General features: G+C 45.6%; 1 protein-coding gene across 2 annotated transcripts in view; it reads left to right on the plus strand.

The window, feature by feature from the left end:
* The first annotated feature begins 8,752 nt into the window (after positions 1–8,752).
* LOC140398200 (serine/threonine-protein phosphatase 2A 65 kDa regulatory subunit A beta isoform) overlaps positions 8,753–15,361 on the plus strand; it is a 62,429-nt gene continuing 55,820 nt past the window's right edge. For both annotated transcript variants that reach the window (XM_072486565.1, XM_072486566.1), the window contains exon 1: positions 8,753–8,915. In XM_072486565.1, the coding sequence (XP_072342666.1) occupies positions 8,829–8,915 (87 nt within the window). In that variant the 5' untranslated portion in view covers positions 8,753–8,828. The remainder of the gene's footprint in view (positions 8,916–15,361) is intronic.

Genomic DNA, 15,361 nt, shown 5'->3' on the forward strand with positions numbered 1-15,361 from the left:
TTATTTCAAACATCCATTTACACTGGTAAACTGATTACTGAGGTTCGATCATGACCCTTGATTCTGTGGACCTATTCCTAATTCTATCTTGTAGTGGCACTCAGCACATGGTGGATGTCTGAGTGGCCTGCAATGAGCTCTGTGCAATGAGCCGTCTCCTGCTTGAGTGCCCAGGAAGTGTCGTGTTCCTTGTTTTGTACTGTGTATGCTCTTGTCTGTGATTGGCTGTCGTGTTGTGTGTGTTGATTGGTCCGTTGATCTGTCCATCAGTATGTATGTATGTATGTGCTATGACGTTTACCTGAATATCATGACACTGGCGACGAGGAGTAAACTGGTTTGCTGTCAATGCTGTGACCTACTCAGCTGAACCACCTCCCCATTTTTCTCAACCCAGGTTTGGATTTCTTTGATTTGCCGTGCCTCTGTTTGGGCAGTTAGATGCATTTGACGCCGGTGTTCAAGACTGAAACCAATACGCTGAATGAATGCGTTATTTCTTACGGGTCTAAAATATCATGGAGAACGAGCGTCATGGGGCTGATGCCCACCTCGAATGCGATGGCTGGAGTACTGGCCCTCCTGATGCCTGCAGTAACGCCTGGACCGGCACACACGAGCCAGATTCGCCTTCAGCCGAGTCCAGTAATGTCTCACGTCCTGGCGGCTGGCTCTTTGCCCAAAGGCCGGAATCACTGCAGCGTTCAAACTGGGCCGCGGGGGGTACCATGTGTGAGTACAATGCCCCAAGACGTTCACCTCCATCCCTTGTATCTCTTGGCGGCGCATTCTGTGCTTTCTTGGGATAGGGAGATTTACAGCACCTGCTGAAAGGTTAGGGAGACTTCGCCCCAAAAGCTTTTTCTGAGTTTCCATATTATTGATACCGCAGACCAAGCGATCGCAGAGAATATTGGACAAAACAGTTCCATACTCACAAAACTTGCCGATCTTCCGTAACTGTGATACGAACTCGGTGACAGACTCACCGGAAGACCTCGCCACCATATTAAACCGCTATCTTTGAATGATTATCGATGGGGTTGGGTTAAAGTGTTGCGCCACAAGTTTCACGAGCTGGTCGAATGTTCATGTATCTGGCTTCATCGGGTACATGAGACTCCGGATCACCCTGAATGTATGCGGTCCGCAGCCCATCAACTGTATAAACACCTGCCATTCGTTCTCCGTGATATTTTGGACCCGGATGGAATAACGCATTCATTCAGCGTATTGGTTCTCTCCCTCCATCAAGTTCAATGGAGAAACCCTACCAAACGTGGAACATTTCCCAGACCTGGAGAGCCATCTCTTCTCTAAGCCTGCATTGATGGTACCTCTCCAGCACCTTGAGGTAGCCTCTGCATGTAGTCCATGTTTCTGAACCGCATCGCAAAGTTGGCAGGATGACCACCTTGCACACGGGAAACTTGGTGTCAGCACCGATGCCGCAGTCATCAAAGACCCTTGTCCTTAGGCGTCCGAAAGAGACGCTCGCAGATTGGATACAATGTTGGATCTCTGCACCGATGTCAGGCTGAGAGGAGAGATGGCTGGGCAGTACGGTAGCACAGTGGTTAGCACAATTGCTTCACCGCTCCAGGGTCCCAGGTTCGATTCGCGGCTTGGGTCACTGACTGTGCGGAGTCTGCATGTTTTCCCCGTGTCTGCGTGGGTTTCCTCCGGGTGGTCCAGTTTCCACCCACAGTCCAAAGATGTGCAGGTGTGGTGGATTGGCCATGCTAAATTGCCCATAGTGTCCAAAAAAATGTTAGCTGGGGTTACTGGGTTATGAGGATAGAGTGGAAGTGTGGGTTTACATAGGGTGGTCTTTCCAAGAGCCGGTGCAGACTCGTTGGGCTGAATGGCCTCCTTCTGCACTATAAATTCTATGATTCTATGATACACCTTACACCACCACAATCCTCCCTTACACAATCCTCAGCACATATGGAATTACATAGCTACACAGTTCCATGATATGCTGTTCTTCCACAAACTAGTTCAGGGATCCTATCCAACAACATGTCCGGGTTTTTAAAAAAAGAGACGAGGTGGCTCTCCAGGTCTGGGAAATGTTCCATGTTTGGTAGGGTTTCTCCATTGATCTTGATGGAGGGAGAGACCGGATGTTTTAGCGTGATAAAAAGCCTGACCAACCTGGATGCCCTTGACTCAAAAACCTTTGCCGGGTTTGTCGACCTTTCTCTCTATTATCCTCCAGCGATACCATTTTAACATGGCAGGGAGAACCCCGGAGGAACCTGTCACTGAATTTTTGACCAGATTGCGGAAGCTGGCAGAACATTGTGAATTCAGCCCATCCCTGATAGGATCTTGCAAGACGGACAGCTGTGCAGAATAATAAAGTGAAACTCAAAAAAGTTACTTTTTTTTTTCTTTTTATAAATTTAGAGTACCCAATTCTTTTTTTTTCCAAATTAAGGGGCAATTTAGTGTGACCATCTACCATGCACATCTTTAGGTTGTGGGGGGAGGGGGGGGGGGGGGGGGGGGGGTGAGACTCAGGCGGACACGGGGAGAATGTGCAAACTCCACAAGGACAGTGACCTGGGGCGGAATCGAACCCGGGTCCTTGGTGCCGTGAGGCAGCAGTGCTGACCACTGCGTCACCGTGTCGCCCGTTCCAGGTAGTTGTTCGGGGCAACACCCAATTCTACTGGAGCTACATAACGGCCATCCTGGGGTCTCTAAAATGTAACTATATCTGATGACCCGGTCTTTTTTTTTAAATTTAGAGTAACCAATTCATTTTTTCCAATTAAGGGGCAATTTAGCACGGCCAATCCACCTACCCTGTATATCTTTGGGTTGTGGGGACGAAACCCACGCAAACACGGGGAGAATGTGCAAACTCCACACGGACAGTGACCCAGAGCCGGGATCCAACCTGGGACCTCGGCGCCGTGAGGCAGCAGTGCTACCCACTGCGCCACCGTGCTGCCTGATGGCCCGGTTTGGACTCAGACATCAGGGACTTGGTGAAGCAGTGTGATTCATGCGAGGAGGATCAGAAATTCCCTCCTTTAAATTCTCTCCATCATGGGAATAGCCAGGCAGGCCACGGGTGAGCGTGCACGTGGACTTTGTTGGTTCTATGTTTCTGATCCTGGTGGATGCACACTCCAAATGGCTGGAGGTACACCATGCGGGCTCTACGATCTCCCACTCTACTATCAAGGAAGTATGAAAGAGTTTTTTCACATGTGGCATACCTGAAGTCCTGGTTTCCAACAATGGCTCTGCCTTCACCAGTGGACAGTCCCAAAGCTTCATGCAATCCAATGGCATCAGACACATTAGAACAACACCTTATCACCCGTCGCCAAATGTGTTGGTAGAACAGGCAGTGCAGACCTTTAAAATCAGCATGAAAACGCAACTGGCAGCATCCATAGGGACCAAATTAGCTCGGTCTCCTCAGACCACAACAGGAATCGCCCCAGCGGAACTGTTAATGACTGCTTTGCACGCGATTAAGCCTCTTATTACCAAACCTGGTGGGGAGTGTGGAGACCCAACAAGAGAACCAGATCCAAAACAATATTTAATACAGGTGATCTGGTCTATGTGAGGAATTTCGAAGATGTCTCCAGCTGGAGAGAACAGGACCAGTGTCATACAAAGTGAAGGCCAGGAAAGGTCTTGAGGACCACCTGGAACACCTCAGAAGCAGGGAGTCCATCCCCATACAAGCCTCACTACTGCCCACAGAGGTGGTTGCTGCAAGTGCAGGTTAGGTGGGTTGGCCATGATTGGCCTTAGTGTCCAAAGATTTAAAAAAAAAAAATTTTTGTGAAACAAATATTCTATAATAAACAGGAGAACTGTTTATTACAAAGCGGACAACACAAACCAAGCAGTTGGTCACATTGTCACTCACCCATGTCAACTTTTAGCACAATTCACCACTGATTTATTATTGCCTCACAAAAACATTAAAAAAAAGAAACTAAGTTTGAAATGTAGACTTGCAATCACGTTAAGCAGTAAAGCCAACATTCTCAAGCTTAAAAGCCCATGAAACAAGTGTCCAAGTTATCAAGAGAAAACAATGTAAAATCTTTCCAATTGCAAAATCATTGTTTGTTTTTTGCACAGTAAGTTACAAATATCCCAATTTCCTGATGTGCAGGCTTCCTCAATGTATTTCAGCATAAGTGTACTAATCCTAAAAATATTTGCATTTACAAAATACTTGATACAAATATTTTCAATTCTACAGGTGGTACATAAAATTCAACTGAAGACAATGGCAGATCTTCAGTCATTCTGATCGCTTGCAGGTTCAGTTTTCTGTTCCTCATCAGCTTTTGTTTCACCATTTTGAGCAGGTGCATCGTCTTCCTTCGCTATTTTCTTCTCCTTTCCTTTGGCTTGTTTCTTGGGTTTCGGTGAAAGCTTCCGAGCACGCTTCTGTGGTTTGGAATCTTCCTTGGCAGTAGCAGCAGCGGCAGCAGCAGCAGCATTATTTTCCAATCTACAAGATCTTCTGAGCGGCTTAGCCACTTTATCAGATTTTTGGTCGCCTTCACGTTGGGGTTGCCTTTTTAGGAGCCATGGTTGCAAAATTTAAAAAGTGGATCGGCTTCCAGAAATAAACGCACGTCCGGAGCTCTAACGTTGCCGCCGTGGTTGCAAGTTCCCCTTAGTGTCCAAAGATGTGCAGGTATGGTAGGTGGGGTTATGGGGATAGGGTGGGGAGTGGGCCTAGGTAGAGTGTTCTTTCAGAGAGTGGGTGCAGATACAATGGGCTGAATGGCCGCCTTCTGCACTGTGGGGATTTTATGGGTTCTATGGAATTGTCAAATTCTCTTTTGAAGGCCACAGTTAAATCCATTGTACTGTTAGGTAATGCATTCAAGGTGCTAACTTTTGTGAGGGCCATGAAGAATCCAGCACGAGTTGTAGGATAGAAAGAAATAACATTTTGGATTGTGGGATTGTCATTAGTCCCCAGCCAGTGGTAAGCAGGCAGGTTATAACACTAACCACTCCCTGCGTGAAAACATTTTTCCTGATGTCATTGTTGCATTTTTGCCAATCACCTTAAATTGGTGTCCTCTGGTTCTCGATCCTTCTATCAATGAGAACAGTCAATGAGATACCCTCTATCAATGAGAGGGTAGACCCTCTCTACCCAGTCCAGACCCCTCATGATTTTGAACATCTCTATCAAATCAACCTGTCTTCTTCAAGGAGAACAAGCTTCTCCGATCCACCCATATCGCTGAATTTCCTCATCCCTGGAACCATTCGCATGAATCTTTTCTGCAGCCTCTCTAATGCCTTCAAATCCTAAAGTGGAGTTCTCAGAACTGGACACAATACTCTGATCGAAGCCAAACTATTGTTTTCTAGAAGTTCATCATAACTCACTTGCTTTTATACTCTCTGCCCCTATTTATAAAGCCCAGGATATAATGTTCTCCATTAACTGCTCTCAACCTCCCCTGCTACCTTCAATAATTTGTGCACAAATGCTGTGATGGGAAGGTGTTAGAATATTAGATGATAGAACATCAATTTTATGGAGATAAATGGTATGAAATCACAATGTCTCCCATTTGTGCTCTTCCAGTATCGCCAATATATGTATATTTTTAAGCCCCATCTTTATCTTAAGCCATAACTAAAACCTTTTTTTGTATAGTCAAGATCTAACTCGATGCAACCCAAAATAGATTCACCTGTCATTCATCTCATTCCGGTTTAATCCTTACTACGTACAAATTAGATATCATGCATATGAAAAATATAATAAATGATGGACTGGAAAAGACGAACTGGCCCATCCAGCTTGTTCCATACAGATATTCCCCAACCCAACCAGAAACCATATAACCCCTTCGGGAGGTGGAAAAAAGGTTGTAAAGGCCAAGGTCAACTTGCCTTTGACAAGGTGCCGTATAGGAGACTGTTAAATAAGTTAAGAGCTCAAGGTGTTCAGAGTAAGATCCTGGCATGGACAGAGGATTGGCTGACTGGCAGAAGGCAGACAGTGGGGATCAAGGGGTCTTTTTCAGGATGGCAGCCGGTGACTAGTGTTGTGCCTCAGGGGTCGGTGCTGGGACCACTACTTTTTACAATATACATTAATGATCTGGAAGCAGGTACTGAAGGCACTGTTGCTAAGTTTGCAGATGATACAAAGATCTGTAGAGGGATAGGTAGTGTTGAGGAAGCAAGGGGGCTGCAGAAGGACTTGAACAAGCTAGGAGAGTGGGCAATGAAGTGGCAAATGAAATACAATGTGGAAAAGTGTGAGGTTATGCACTTTGGAAGGAGGAATTTAGGCATAGACGATTTTCTAAATGGGGAAATGCTTCGGAAAGCAGAAGCAGAAAGGGACTTGGGAGTCCTTGTTCACGATTTTCTCAAGGTTAATGTGCAGGTTCAGTCGGCAGTTAAGAAGGCAAATACAATGTTAGCATTCATGACAAGAGGGCTAGAATACAAGACCAGGGATGTACTTCTGAGGCTCTATAAGGCTCTGGCCAGACCCCATTTGGAGTATTGTGAGCAGTTTTGGGCCCCGTATGTTTTAAAAAAAAAAAATGTTCCTATAAATTTAGAGTGCCCAATTAATTTTTTCCAATTAAGAGGCAATTTAGCGTGGCCAATCCACCTACCCTATACATCTTTGGGTTGTGGGGTTGAAACCCACGCAAACACGGGGAGAATGTGCAAACTCCACACGGACAGTGACCCCAGAGCCGGGATCGAACCTGGGACCTCAGCGCCATGAGGCACAGGGCTAACCCACTGCGCCACATGCTGCCCACTTGAGCCCCGTATCTAAGGAAGGATGTGCTGGCCTTGGAAAGGGTCCAGAAGAGGTTCACAAGAATGATCCCTGGAACGAAGAACTTGTCGTATGAGGAACGTTTGAGGACTCTGGATCTGTACTCGTTGGAGTTTAGGAGGATGAGAGGGGATCTTATTGAAACTTACAAGATACTGCGAGGCCTGGATAGAGTGGACGTGGAGAGGATGTATCCACTTGTAGAAAAAACTAGAGCCAGAGGACACCATTTCAGACTAAAGGGACGATCCTTGAAAACTGAGGTGAAGAGGAATTTCTTCAGCCAGAGGGTGGTGAATCTGTGGAACTTTTTGCCGCCGAAGGCTGTGGAGGCCAATTCACTGAGTGTCTTTAAGACAGAGATAGATAGGTTCTTGATTAAAAGGGGGATCAGAGGTTATGGGGAGAAGGCAGGGGAATGGGGATGAGAAAATATCAGCCATGATTGAATGGCGGAGCAGACTCGATGGGCCGAGTGGCCTAATTCTGCTCCTATGTCTTATGGTGTTATGGGGGAATACATTCAACCATTCCTCTCCAACCCCTGAAGTGAAATGATTCCAGGAGACCATTGATTTATATTATTGGCATTTATTGTAGGGTTGTTCCCCACCCTAGTTGGAGACAGAAAATGGCAAGATTGCCTGCATACCTACACTCACCACTTTGCAAAATTATTATGTTATTTGTGAAGTAGTGCTGAAAAAAGAGACATGCTAGTCTTGCACTCATCAGCACAGATTTGCAAGAATATCAATTGTAAAGGGAACAAGAAATTAAACTTCATGAAAAGAGATGGCAGAATGGTTGACAAGTGGACTCCATTGGTGGAGGTGCAGCTATGGATAATGCATCAGGGAACAGTTAACTGCCAAGCTTTTGTTTAAATTGAAACCGGGAAGGTTGACCCTTATTGTCAAAGCTTTGGAAGTGAAACAGGGAATGACTGTCCCCAAGCTTTTGTTCAGTTGTATAAGTTGCGATGTGTGGATGTTGTAACCCGCACGGGTCATACGGGGTAAGGATGATCCACTATCCCATGGAGCTTGCAGAATACAAGCTCCCCCGATAAGGGGGATGGCGGACCCTTAATTAAGGTCATGTGCCTTTGTATAACTGGAGTCACCAGCCAGGCACTGACTAAAGACTATTAGAGCTGTGTATGTAGTTAACGTGTTAAATAAAAATAAGTTTTGTTTTTCTCTACAACTCGGTGTGGACTCCTTTTGTTGTCCCTTGCAAAAGTGGACATACACTTTCTGTTTGGACAGAGGGTCCCGTGTGTGGACATATCAACTTCCAGTATGCGCAAGTGAGCCACACTGTGAGCCTGACTGATAATCAATAATTGGTTGTTCGTGTAAATCTCAGCGCAACCAGAGTACCCAATTCATTTTTTCCAATTAAGGGGCAATTTAACATGGCCAATCCATCTACCCTGCACATCTTTGGATTGTGGGGGCGAAACCCACACAAACACGGGGAAAATGTGCAAACTCCTGACGGACAATGACCCAGAGCCAGGATCGGACCTGGGACCTCGGCCTCGTGAGGCTTCAGTGCTAACCACTGCGCCACCGTGCTGCCCCTCCTTAGCGCAATCAGGATTGTTCAGTGAGTGCTGTCCCATCACGGAATACCGATTAACGTTGGCCACAATCTATTGAGTCCCGCAAGCATGGGCTGTTTGGATACGGGTGCCATGCCCGTTCTGAACAGCCGCAGGGACGTACTGTGTGTGATATTGTCCACAAGTGGTTGGCATATGCGGCCTACGCGGCTGGCACCAAAGCAGCCCTGAAACTCTGCTGAAAAGCAAACGTTCCCTTCCCGTCAGGCAGTCTGCTTCCTTGCCTGCACCAAACATGGCGCCGCGCCTCCCAGCCCCGCGGCGCGCACCGCGCACGCGCGCAGCCGGCCGCCAGGACCCATTGGCCGCGGCGACTTCCGCTCCTGCCGTCATCCTGGGTGGGCCCCATACACCGGCAGGAAGCGGGCTAAGATGGCGGCGGCGGAGGTGGCTGATGGCGACGACTCTCTGTACCCGATCGCGGTTTTGATAGACGAGCTGCGGAATGAGGATGTGCAGGTGGGCAAGGGGAGGGGAATGTCTCTGTCCCAGGATTTGGGGAGGGGGAGGGGGAGGTAGCGTAGCGTAGCCTTGTAACCGAGGCCGGTGTTAGCATCTCACTGGGCCTCACACCCTGATTCGGCCACATTCACCAAAAGGATGACCTGCCAAACGGCGAAGGATTGCAATTCATACACCCACGATGCACATTGCGGAAGAGAAAATGAAAATATTCTGTGACCAGGGTAGTGCAGTCACACTGAATAGGTGACCATGGAGGCCTACATAGACGTGATAAAATGGCTGTCTCCTTTATACACAGTGAGATGATTTAAGGACAAAGTTTATGAGCAGGAATTAAATCTCATTGTTTGGGAGGGGAGTGTTAAAACGATTCCAGTCTTTCCACGCAATCGAGTTCTCACTGAACAGTCTCCCTTCATTTTAACAGTGGAGATGCAAACCTTTTTTCTGTTTATTGCAATAAGGCTTCTGCTCTGTTTTGGACCACAGGTTTTTTTTTCTGCAGACCCCCCCCCCCCCCCCCCCCGTTTCACCTCCTCGAACAAGAAGTGGGAATCTATTTGCAATTCATTCAGGGGATGTGCTGGCATTGGCCCATCCTTGGAAGCCTTGACAAGGTTGGGCTGCCCCCTTGAACCACTGGCAGTGGTTGCTAGGCCAGTTGAGACAGAAATGTAAGGGTCAGTTATGTTGGTGTGGGGCTGGTTACATGTCTGGGCTGGCCCGGGAATGAATATCAGGTTTCTTTCCATAAACAATGAGATAAAGTAAGGTAGCCGAAGTCCCAGATGACCATAGGCTGCTTTCCCCTTTGAGGCGGAGAGCTGACTGGTGGTGATTTGACTTGAGGATCACCACACCTCAGGCGAGGGGCAAGGTTGAATTAGTAAACAGGTTGGACTTTTATTGCAATCCAGCAGCTTAATGGTTTACTCTTGCTGCTATAAACTTTATAGTTGCAGATTTTTTCTTTAGCTTTTAAACAGAATTTAGAGATCCCATTTATATATTAATAGAACTATCCTCGACCTCAAATTGGTAGAACCCTCAAGAGTGTTGAAAGTCAGAAAGATCTAGGTGTACCGGTCCACAGGTCACTGAAAGGGGCAACACACGTGGAGAAGGTAGTCAAGAAGGCATACGGCATGCTTGCCTTCATTGGCCGGGGCATTGAGTATAAGAATTGGCAAGTCATGTTTCATAGAATTTACAGTGCAGAAGGAGGACATTCGGCCCATCGAGTGCACTGGCTCTTGGAATGAGCTCTTGCAGTTGTATAGAACCTTAGTTAGGCCACACTTGGAGTATAGTGTTCAATTCTGGTTGCCACACTACCAGAAGGATGTGGAGGCATTAGAGAGGGTGCAGAAGAGATTTACGAGGATGTTGCCTGGTATGGAGGGCATTAGCTGAGGAGAGGTTGAATAAACTCAGTTTGTTCTCATTGGAAAGACGGAGGTTGAGGGGCGACCTGATAGAGGTTTACAAAATTATGAGGGGCATAGACAGAGTGGATAGTCAGAGGCTTGTCCCCAGGATAGAGGGATCAATTACTAGGGGGCATAGGTTTAAGGTGCGAGGGGCAAGGTTTAGAGTAGATGTACGAGGCAAGTTTTTTTACACAGGGTAGTGGGTGTCTGGAACTCGCTGCCGGAGGAGGTGGTGGAAGCAGGGAAGATAGTGACATTTAAGGGGCATTTTGACAAATACATGAATAGGATGGGAATAGAGGGATACAGACTCAGGAAGTGTAGAAGATTGTAGTTTAGTCGGGCAGCATGGTCGGCACGGGCTTGGAGGGCCGCAGGACCTGTTCCTGTGCTGTATTTTTCTTTGTTCTTCTTATCAAACTGCCATGATGGAATTTGAGCTTCAATTCGCTGGACTAGTGCAGACTATGCATACAACATTTCTTGTTCTGGACTTTTGCCGGTCAAGTATTTTCAAATGTTTATTAAATTCCCTTTTGAAAGTATTGCATCTCCTTCCACCATCCCTTTACAGTGCATTCTAGATCACAGCTCGCTGTGTGAAAAAATTCTGATCTCCTTTCTGGATATTTTGCCAATTATTTAAAATTTCTTTATTTCATCTCCTGTCACTGGAAATAGCTTTTCCTTATTTACTCTCTTAAATCCTCATAGTTTTGAACACCTTAAGTGTCCCGTTGACCCTCTAAGAACAATCCCTGTGTATTCACTCTCTCTACAAACCCAAGACCATCATCCGTGTTGCGATTCTGGTAAATATGCATTCCCTTGGTAGGCATTGACATCCTTCCAAAAGTGTGGTGTTCAGAAATGAACAATACGCCAGCTGATGCCCAACCAGTGATTTATTTTAAAAGATTTACCATAGCTTAAATGAGTACTTGACGTCAGTATTCATCAAAGAGAAGCACTTGGTGGATGATGAGTCTGGCAAGGGTGTGTAGATAGTATGGGTCATGTTGAGATCAAAAAGGAGGAGGGATTGGGCATCTTGAAAAACATTAAGGTAGACAAGTCCCCAGGTCCTGATGGCATATACCCCAGAATACTGAGAGGCAATGGAGGAAATTGCTGCGGCCCTGAGAGAAACCTTTGTACCCTCACTGGCTACAGGGGAGGTTCCAAAGGATTGGAGAATAGCCAATGTAGTTCCTTTATTTAAGAAGGGTAGGAAGGATAATCCAGATAATTACAGGCCAGTGTGCCTTCCGTCAGTGGTAGGGAAATTATTGGTGAGGATTCTTCGAGATAGGATTTACTCCCACTTGGAAATAAGTGGACGTATTAGCGAGAGGCAACTTGATTTTGTGAAGTGGAAGTTAAGTCTCACTAACTTGATCGGGTTTTTTGAGGAAGTGACAAAGATGATTGATGAGGTTAGGGCAGTGAATGTTGTCTACATGGACTTCAGTAAGGATTTTGACAAGGCCTCTCGTGGCATACTGGTACAGAAGGTGAAGTCGCATGAGGATCAGAGGTGAGCTGGCAAGATGGATGCAGAACTGGCTCGGCCATAGCAGACAGAAGATAGCAGTGGAAGGGTGTGTTTCTGAATGGCGGGCTGTGACTAGTTGCGTTCCTCAGGGATCAGTGCTGGGACCATTGCTGTTTGTAATATATATAAATGATTTGGAGGAAAATGTAGCTGGTTTGATTAGTAAGTTTCCGGATGACATAAAAGCTGGTGGAATTGGGCAGAGAGATGGCAGATGGAGTTTAATCTGGACAAATGTTAGGTAATGCATTTTGGAAAGTTTGAATACAGATGGGAAATATGCAGTAAATGGCAGAACCTGCAAGAGTATTGATGGGCAGAGGGATCTGGGTGTACAGGTACACAGGTCACTGAAAGTGACAATGCAGGTGGAGAAGATAGTCAAAAAGTCATAGGCATGCTAGCCTTCATCGGCCAGGGCATTGAGTTTAAAAATTGGCAAGTCATGTTGCAGCTTTATAAAACCTTAGTTAGACCGCACTTGGAATATAGTGTTCAATTCTGGTCGCCACATTACCAGAAGTGTGTGGAGGCTTTGGTATAGAAATGATTTACGAGGGTGTTGCCTGGTATGGAGGGCATTAGCTATGAGGAGAGGTTGGAGAAACTTGTTTTGTTCTTACTGGAATGACGGAGATTGAGGGGTGACCTGATAGAAGTTTGCAAGATCATAAGCAGCATGGGCAGAGTGGATAGTCAGAAGCTTTTTCCCAGGGTGAAAGAATCAATTACTAGGGGCATAGGTTTAAAGGAGCTGTACGAGGCAAGTATTTTTACAAAAAGCGTGGAGGTATCCTGGAACCCGCTGTTGGGGGAGGTAGTGGAAGCAGATAGATAGTGACTTTTAAGAGGTGTCTTGACAAATACACGAGTAGGATGGGAATAGAGGGATATGGTCCCCAGAAGGGTTGTGGGTTTTAGTTCAGATGGGCAGCATGGTAGGTGCAGGCTTGGAGGACCGAAGGGCTTGTTCCTGTGCTGTAATTTTCTTTGTTTTTTTTTTGCTTTTGTACTCTGTCTCTATTTATTAAGCAAAGGACACTTTAATTCTTTTTTTGCAACGTTATCAACATGTCCTGTCACTGCACGGATATGAACCCACCTATATGTGAATTCCAGGAATATCTCTCTGTTCTTGCACCAGCTTTAATCTAGGTTGATTTCACTGCATTAGGGAGGGGCTTCTCTATTGGCTTGTCCTTCAAATTAAGTGTGGCCTGGTCTGCAGATAAATGTTGAAGATCCTCTGACATCAACGAAAAAGAGCTGGGAGTTTCACTCTTTCAAAGATTGGTGTCCAAATTGGCATCCTTTCTTCAACTAGTATGTAAAGCTTAAAATAATTGAGCCTAATTTTATTGCTCCTAATTGTATTGCTGTTTGTAGAACAAATATTTGAAGAGAAAAAAATTGCCAGGCTACGGGGTAGAGGTGGGGAAGTGACATTAGACAAATTGATCCTACAGAGGAGAGTGGCACAGACATGAGCTGAATAACCACCTCCTTTGCTGTACCCATTCTATGGCTATTGTTTACATTTACATGGAAAATAATTAATTCTATGTCAAAATCTTCGAGATTTTCTCAACAAATTTACCTCCATAATTTCTAGATTTGGAGAAGGTTGTTTCCTTGGGATCTGATTCAACGGGTGCTAAACTGAAGTGGCTAAACTTTGTGGGCTTACTCAATGGACTATTCAACAGTAGTTAAACCCAATCCTGTCCTCACCTGAAACCTATGCATGACGTTGGTGGCAGGGATCACCCCCGCAACCCAAGATGTGCAAGATAGTCGATTGTCCATGCTGAATTGCCCCTTAATTGGAAAAAAAGAATTGGGTACTTTAAATTAAAAAATAAATAAATGAGAAGCAGGAGAGGCTGAGGATAGTTCCTTGATGTATCATATTAATGGTGGGAAGAGAGTCATTACAGAAAATTTTCAAGCCAAGGTGCATCTCAAGAGCATTGTCAGGAAGTCTGACCGAGCCCAATTGGAGAAGCACAGAGGAGGGAAGAGGCCATGGAGATATTTGAAAACAAGGGTGGGGATTTTAAAGTTGAGATGTTGCTGGAATGGTAAACCAGTATAGGTCAGCAACCACACGAGTGATGGGTGGATGGACTTATTGTGAGTTAAGGTTCAGACAACCGAGTTTTGAATGAATACAAGTCTGTGCAGGGTGGCAGACAGGAGACCAACCAGGAGGAGATTGCGGTATTCGAGTCTAGATGTAATAAAGGCATTGGGGTTTCAGCAGGTGAGCTGAGGCAGGATTGGAGTCGCGTAATGGAACAGACTGGTGGGCAAAAGCTCATTTCAGGATCAAACCAAACATCAAAGTTGAAAATGGTCGTGATTCAGCTTTAGAGAGTGAATGGGTAGCTAAAGAATAGGGTTTGAGGCAGGATAAAAATAAATATTTAGCAAGAATTTCTACCATCCAAAGCTGGATATTGGATCTGCATTGCATTTTTCGATGTCAATGAGAACAAGGAGGCGGCCACAGCTGGATTCTTGGCGCTCCAGAGGTAACTGTGAGGTAGTGGGAAGAGAACCCGTTGCAAGTGATTTCCTGGCTACAATTTGTGGAAAAGAATGAACCAGGCAAGGCAATTCCACCCAGTTGGACAATGGAAGGGGAGGAATTGTCAAGAAGGATAAAAATGGACTATTTACCTCAGCTACAGCACAGAGAACGTCATTTGTGTTTTTGAGAATGGCCATTATGGTATTGTGATGGCCATTGATTAGAGAGAACTAAATATGAAATTGTGGAAAGATGGGCATGGAAATGGGAGGTGACAATTTCTTCAAAGACTTCGGAAAGGACAGGGAGTTGGGTGATAATGGCAGATTTGAAGGGAGGGGAGGGATCTGCTGTCCATGAAGCGAGGGAGCTATTTACAATGTTAACTAACATAGGGGTCAGCAGTTTAGTTGGAGGAATGCCAAGAGAGTAGGGGATGGGTCTTGTGGAGAAAATACAAGACCCAATGAACTTCGTAGCCTGTTGGACTCGGTATCTTAGTAGATGAAGCATTTGTCATTGTGATTGACAAAAATGAACATTGCCGTTACCTTGCACCCAAAATTTATTAATCATGAATAAATTTGAAGTTGGGGAAATAGTATTTATGTGGCAAATGTACTGTTGCAACATGTAATCAATACGGGATCCTTGCTAGTGCAACTCCCATTTCAGCTTTAGCACTGAAGGAGCATGCCAAATTTATTGAGCACATGATGAGGATCTAGAGAGAGCCCTCAGTAATCGGTTATTCCAATGAATGAAGATTCCTTATGTTATTGTATCAGCCTAAAATAAAGATGGGTGCATAGAACTCTACAAGCCTTCAGAGGCAATCTGAAAATATAAAGGAAACCTGGAACATTATAAGTAGCATTCCCTTAGGATTAGAGGAATTGAGAAGTTGCTGAGTTGAGCAGGG

The sequence above is a fragment of the Scyliorhinus torazame genome, chromosome 21 (genome assembly GCF_047496885.1).
Source record: "Scyliorhinus torazame isolate Kashiwa2021f chromosome 21, sScyTor2.1, whole genome shotgun sequence".
NCBI lineage: Eukaryota > Metazoa > Chordata > Chondrichthyes > Carcharhiniformes > Scyliorhinidae > Scyliorhinus > Scyliorhinus torazame.